At 40.1% G+C, this 6,110-nt stretch overlaps 1 protein-coding gene across 2 annotated transcripts in view; it reads right to left on the reverse strand.

The window, feature by feature from the left end:
- Window positions 1-6,110, reverse strand: part of LOC135093673 (protocadherin Fat 3-like) — a 97,517-nt gene that overhangs the window by 3,170 nt on the left and 88,237 nt on the right. Inside the window, exons 12-20 of one of the 2 annotated variants that reach the window (XM_063993174.1) lie at window positions 5,736-5,912; window positions 4,934-5,074; window positions 4,245-4,435; window positions 3,910-4,024; window positions 3,133-3,287; window positions 2,492-2,606; window positions 1,535-1,685; window positions 832-1,045; window positions 96-194 (exon numbers count right to left, since the gene is read on the reverse strand). In XM_063993174.1, the coding sequence (XP_063849244.1) occupies window positions 96-194; window positions 832-1,045; window positions 1,535-1,685; window positions 2,492-2,606; window positions 3,133-3,287; window positions 3,910-4,024; window positions 4,245-4,435; window positions 4,934-5,074; window positions 5,736-5,912 (1,358 nt within the window). Of the gene's footprint in view, window positions 1-95; window positions 195-831; window positions 1,052-1,534; window positions 1,686-2,491; window positions 2,607-3,132; window positions 3,288-3,909; window positions 4,025-4,244; window positions 4,436-4,933; window positions 5,075-5,735; window positions 5,913-6,110 lie in introns of both variants that reach the window. The other variant, XM_063993173.1, reaches the window with a different exon arrangement.

Genomic DNA, 6,110 nt, shown 5'->3' on the forward strand with positions numbered 1-6,110 from the left:
GATGTTCACCTGTCATCTCTGAATGTAAACGTGTCTAATCATCTCTTAAGCTCCACACTAATTCTGCACCATTGAATAAACAAAAGAATCCTTACTTTTTAAGGGATCCACCACTTCCTGCAAGTGACCCTAAGCTCCTGCCGCTGCCACCCCGCATCTCCAGCTGGCTCCTCACACCCTCGCTGAAGTGAGACCTGCAAGACACAACACAATGTTACTCCTCCATACAACACAGTGCATCAGTAAAAGCTCAGCATGTTATACTAGAGAATTTTATCCCTGTGACAACTTGGTTATAGCTTGGACAGAGCTTATTGTCACTCAAGCATTAATTTTCCCAGTTTAGATCAAAACATTGTGGTGAAAAAGGAATTCCCTGGCCACATGAAAAATTGGTCTCTTCTTTTTTCCCTTATGGACATTTTGAAGGGAGGACAAAATTTCTGATTAGCATTTTGAAAGGAAAGAAAAAAAGCTCATGAGAAACATTTCAGTAATTAACATTTTGAAGGTAGAGGATAATGTTGAGTGAAGCTTCAACATTTTTAACTAACATTTTAAAGGGAAAGGAAAGGCTGCTAGAATTATTCAGTAAAGTTTGAACCTGTCAGTGTTAGGCCCACTTTCTCATCACAACTATTTTCAAAGATCATGGAGAAGATTAGCTGGGTTCTCAAGACTGTTTCCTCTGTTAATATTGTAGAAATCTTATTAATCTGTCACTGGAATCATAAAAATACCAATAAAGACCTGTGGCACTTCAACGCGAGCCTTTTGAATGTTAGGGAATGCAGCACAATAATTTCAGAAAACAGTCCTTAGTGCATTCACCTAGCGGAGTGAGGGGTGTGCTCTGGGGTGCCGCCCACAGAGGCTGTTGATGCTGTGGTGGAAGACGACCTCCCAGTACCATTGAGGGAGGCACCGTCACTACTGCCCGGGGGAACGCGGCTGCTGGAGGCAGAGGAAGGTGCTGGCAGGGATCCGTTGCTGAGGGGGTTCCTGAGGTAGCCGTGATCTCGAGGCGACGATTGCCCAGATTGCACTGAAACTATGACCAGTAAGTCAACAGGTTTGTACTCAAATAATGACTAAGTTTTTGGCAACAATTGTATCTGCTTTCTCAGTTTTAGTTATTTAAGTTGTATTAATATATGAAGGAGGCTGGTCAAGATAACAGAAATTTGTAAAGACCTTAACTGTCACCCGAAAAAAATAAATAAATGCAAAGAAGAAACTGACAATGTGTATCTGTTTATAATGTATTATTTCTTATACTGTACCTGACATAAACAAATCATTTTCCATATGCATCATCCCAAACATGAACAGTTAATTTTCCAAACACATTATTCCTTACGTAAGAAAAATAAATTCTCCATACATACTGTACCATACACAGACAATTAACAATCCTTCCACTTAGACTGGAGTGAAGGACATGTCATAAAGAAACAACATACTAATACAAAAACAACAATTTCCTTTAACCCTGAATGGGATAATGGAAGGTCACCAAAGAACCGCTACTCACTTGTGTTTGTTCGTCCCGTGCCACTGTTGTAGTTGTTGTTGTTTGTGGTGTGGACGTTGTTGTTGTCGGGTGCAGGCAACTCCACCCCTGCCAGACCTGTGGGGGAGGTGGGACTGCCCAAGGGAGTCATCTGCTGGCCATTGCCCTGCATCTGAGGAAGGGAGGGGTAGAGTTGTAATCACCACAAGCAGCGTATTTTTTTGCCGTACCTTCATGACGGAGCTAAGACTGTGGATGATGTGTGTATGAATGTATATGGTGCTTTATATGGGCCTCCTCTTGTGGGACTGCCAGCCTGGTATACAGATGCATAAATCCTCATGTTTAGAAAGACTGAAAGTTTTCTAAAGAATAGCCATGGGAGGGAGTGCCCACGGAGTGAACACCTGACAGGACACTCTATGTACATACACAACTTATTACCAATGAAACTATAGTAAATGATATCCAAGGGTCAAATGGACGTTAAATAATATTCTTTTACCTATCTATATACCCAGCCAGCAACCCCACATGGGACAGCCTGTTTTCCCTTCTCTGTTCATAGGACGCTATACAAAGAAGAGGGTGCCTATCCCCTTCACTTCATTGCTTTTAGTCACCTCTAATGACATGGAGTGAATGCAGTGGCAGGATGGTTACCCTTCCCTTAAAGATTATTATCATAAATTGTATTCTTACCAACAGTTATTACGATTACATATTCAGACGTACTACCATATTTTACTGTATTCCCATTTTCCTTTGCCACAATCATTAACTTTTCCATGATGACAGATATGAAAGCAACAATAAATATATGTAAATAAATAAAGGGCTTTGATTTGACTAATGCACATGTAACAATGTAAGGAATGAAACTGAATGTGTGATCTAGTGATTTTTTTTAGTTAAGTATAGCTCTGTGACCTATAAGAACCATGACCTGTGACCTTTAAGAACCATGCCCATCTTTACCTGGTGATTGAGGGGGGAGAGGGGGTCCAGTTTGGTGTGGGGCAGATTTCCATTGGTCACTATCTGGCTCATCTTGGTGGGCATTGCTGCATTGTTGTCATCACGATACTTCTTGCTGTGTGACGTGAAGGAAAACAAAAATATCAATTCATCTGAGTGACCGAAAAACTGAATAGCATGTAATTACCCAGTGCTGCAACTACTACTACTATTACTACTACTACTACTACTACTACCACCACATGCAACTATGTTTGTTTTATCTGTAATGTGTAAAAAGGGCACACTTGATATTCACTACCAAAATAAGTAAAGGATGATAAAATTACTACTACTACTACTACTTCTACTACTACTACTACCACTTCTGCTGCTACTACTACTCACACTGTTTTTTACGTAAGTCTAAGGTGCAAATTACAAATCCTGGGAATGCAATAATCAATACCACTACATTTGCCAACATCACATTCCTAACCTAAAAACCATGATGACATAATGGCTAATCCTTTTGGCTAATCCTTTTGTTTCTTTAGGATCTGGAACCTTAGTGGGCCTTTTTAATATAAATTTTGCTTCCCTTGACCAGTAACATTAAAAGAAAGAAATAAAAAGCTATATTTAATTTTTTCCAGCATTACTTTTTATGGATGTAGATGGCAAGGCAGATGACGACGAGGATGAAGATGAGGAGGAGACTGCCAAATATCACCACCAGGAGGAAGCTGGAGCTGGTGCCAAGTGGGGACAGCTTCACCACACCAGCAGGGAAGTTCACAGTGACTGGTGCTGATGCCTGGGGAGGGGCAGGGAGGAGTGGTGAGGGAGGCATTCTGGGTCAATGTGGGTTATCACTGGAGTGACTATCGAGTTTCTACCTCGGTGTGTCATGGTGTCAAAATGAAAAGATGCTACTTGACGAATAGTGAAGTGGGAAGATTGGAGGAGAATGTTGGAAGCAAGGGTGAAAGGAGAATGACATGATTACAATATGCAAAAAGGGAGTGTAAGGGGAGGAATGGAAAGGAAGAATGCTTGTATATGAGAAAGGAGAGAAGGGCTGGTAACAAGACTGCAGTATGAAAAGATGGAATGCAAAAACAAAGAGTAAATGGAGACTCTTATGTCAATACCCTCCTCTTCAGATTCTCTCAGGAATAGGAATCAGGTACAAACAATCACACAGACAGAATAAGGAATATGAAATTACTACATAAATAATTATCTATAAGTTTGTCCAAAACTATAACACACAAAAACTCTAAAAATATGGAGACCTCTGTTACAGCCATTGCCTCTGAATTCTTGGCAACAGGAAAACTGAATTACTAGATGATGAATGACCTTCACATCCTGTTACAGCAACATCACGTACAAAGTTAACTCAGCACATCAAGATGCGAGGTGCCGCCACTCACCATCCTGGGAGGCACGCCAGAATCCTTGGCCATCACCACAATGTGTGCCTCAGTGGAATTAAGGGAAGTCAGGTCACGGATCCTCAGGTCTCCATTGTTGTCAATAGCAAACATCCTTGGAAGAAATTAAATTGTATCAGGGACTACTCATCTATATGCCAAACTGATGCAAGATGGCTTGTAGTATAAAAAAATGGTGATCAAAAGAATACAATGAAATTAAATTCAAATAATGGTAAAAAGAATGGGATGAAAGGAAAAATTTTTAGTTACGGGAAAAATATACACGTCTTTCACTACAGTGGTGCGTCATCCAAGACAACACGAGGCCTTACTGCGAGTCCTGGCCCATGACGCTGAGAGTGATGACGTCCCCCAGGTCCCCGTCAGCCACCTCCACCGTGCCCACCGCATCGCCCGGCCTCAATGTGGATGAGCTCACGAAGAACTCATACTCAGGGTAACGGAAGCGAGGGTCCCAGTCATTGATGTTGAGAACCTTCACCTTCAGTGTTGCTGTGTCATTCTGCAACACAACAAGAGCACATCAAGGTCAGCAACACAAGTAGTGTGGTAGTCTGTCTGGGAGTATGCCGTCCACACAGGCAAACCATAATTTACGAATATTTAACTAACAAATTTTTAAGTTATCATTTTTCATTTAATGTTCTTTCAATAATTTTTAGAGTAAATGGGCTAAAATTGATACTGTATGAAGAATGAATAAAAGTTAACAAATATAATTAACAAATACAAAATCTGCATTCATTACAAAAATTTTTACCTAAAAATGACAATGATCACGTAGAAACATTCAATATCTACATTCGTCCTGACCTTCAGAATTAAATTTTTTTTCCAATATTTATTTATGGAATGCAACTCCCTTGTAAATCATAACTGTAGCATCCTGTGAGTAGGTACAGTGGCTACATCAAGGCAAGCAGGCATTTTCAATTCAAAATAACAGAAAGTAAGAAAATACAGGTAGAGTAATGTACAGAGTGACAGCAGGCGTGCTTACAAAGTTTCCATCGGTGACGTAAACTTCAAGAGTGTACTCCTGTTTCCTCTCAAAGTCAAGCTCGTGGTCCAGAATGATTTGTCCTGAGGGTGAGATGCGGAACACGCCGTCACCGTTCCTCTCCAGGCTGAAGTGGATGTCCTGTGGGGGAAGGTGAGGCTTGACGATCACTCAGTTAAACCTCAACACACAGATACAAAAATTATAAAGAGGATGATAAAAAGACAAAGACCAGTAAGAAATTCTGATTCAAGGGAGGATAAAGAGAGAAAATTAGGAATACAACACAGGATTAAACAGAAAGAAAAATAATAAGTAAGACCAGTAAGAGGTGCTGTCTGAAGAACGGATGACAACAAGAGGCATTAAAAGCACAGCATACACGCAGTGCTAGATATACAAAAGAAATAAACCTGAGAGACAAACTTTAAAAGAACCAATAGATGCATACACACTCTTGGTTGTCATACACACAGACAAACTAGTAAAATACATGGAAAAGATGAACAGACAAGATTTAATGCCACAAATGGAGGAAGGAAAGTGATGTATAAGAGGACACACAAACAAGATCAGGACGAGTAAATATTCTGGCGATATCAAGAAACAAAGCTTCCTACATTAAATTATACACATCTTGAATGACTTAAGTGAAGGTGTGGTTACAGCAGACAGTGCACACATATTTGAAGAGAAACTGGATGAACACAGGACATGAACACAGGACAAAATATGCTTTGGTAGGACTCTGTACAGTATAACGAGGTAAATACAAGGTAAATACAAAAAGATAAACACACACCTCATTGATATTCTTATTTATGAGCGTTGGGGCAATAACACTGTGCTTGGGTACGTTCTCAAGCACCGTGGCCACATACTCCCTCTGGATGAACTGCAGCTGAGTGGAGTAGTAGCCGCGGCGGGACAGAGTCATGGTGGTGAGGGCGTACCTGTCTGGGTTGTCCTCCTGAGTGGCCTGGTGGGGAAGGAACAAAGTGAGTCATGAGTCAAAGATGAACACCTCAATGTTTATTTGATTTGTTTGTGAGAAATGATTAGTACTTTAGTTTGCTTATGTTATGCATGCTAGACAGAATCTGTTTTATTTTATTTTATTTATTTATTTATTTATTTATTATTATTATTATTATTTATTTATTTATTTTTTTTTTTT

This window comes from Scylla paramamosain, chromosome 43 (assembly GCF_035594125.1).
Source record: "Scylla paramamosain isolate STU-SP2022 chromosome 43, ASM3559412v1, whole genome shotgun sequence".
Classification (NCBI taxonomy): Eukaryota; Metazoa; Arthropoda; class Malacostraca; order Decapoda; family Portunidae; genus Scylla; species Scylla paramamosain.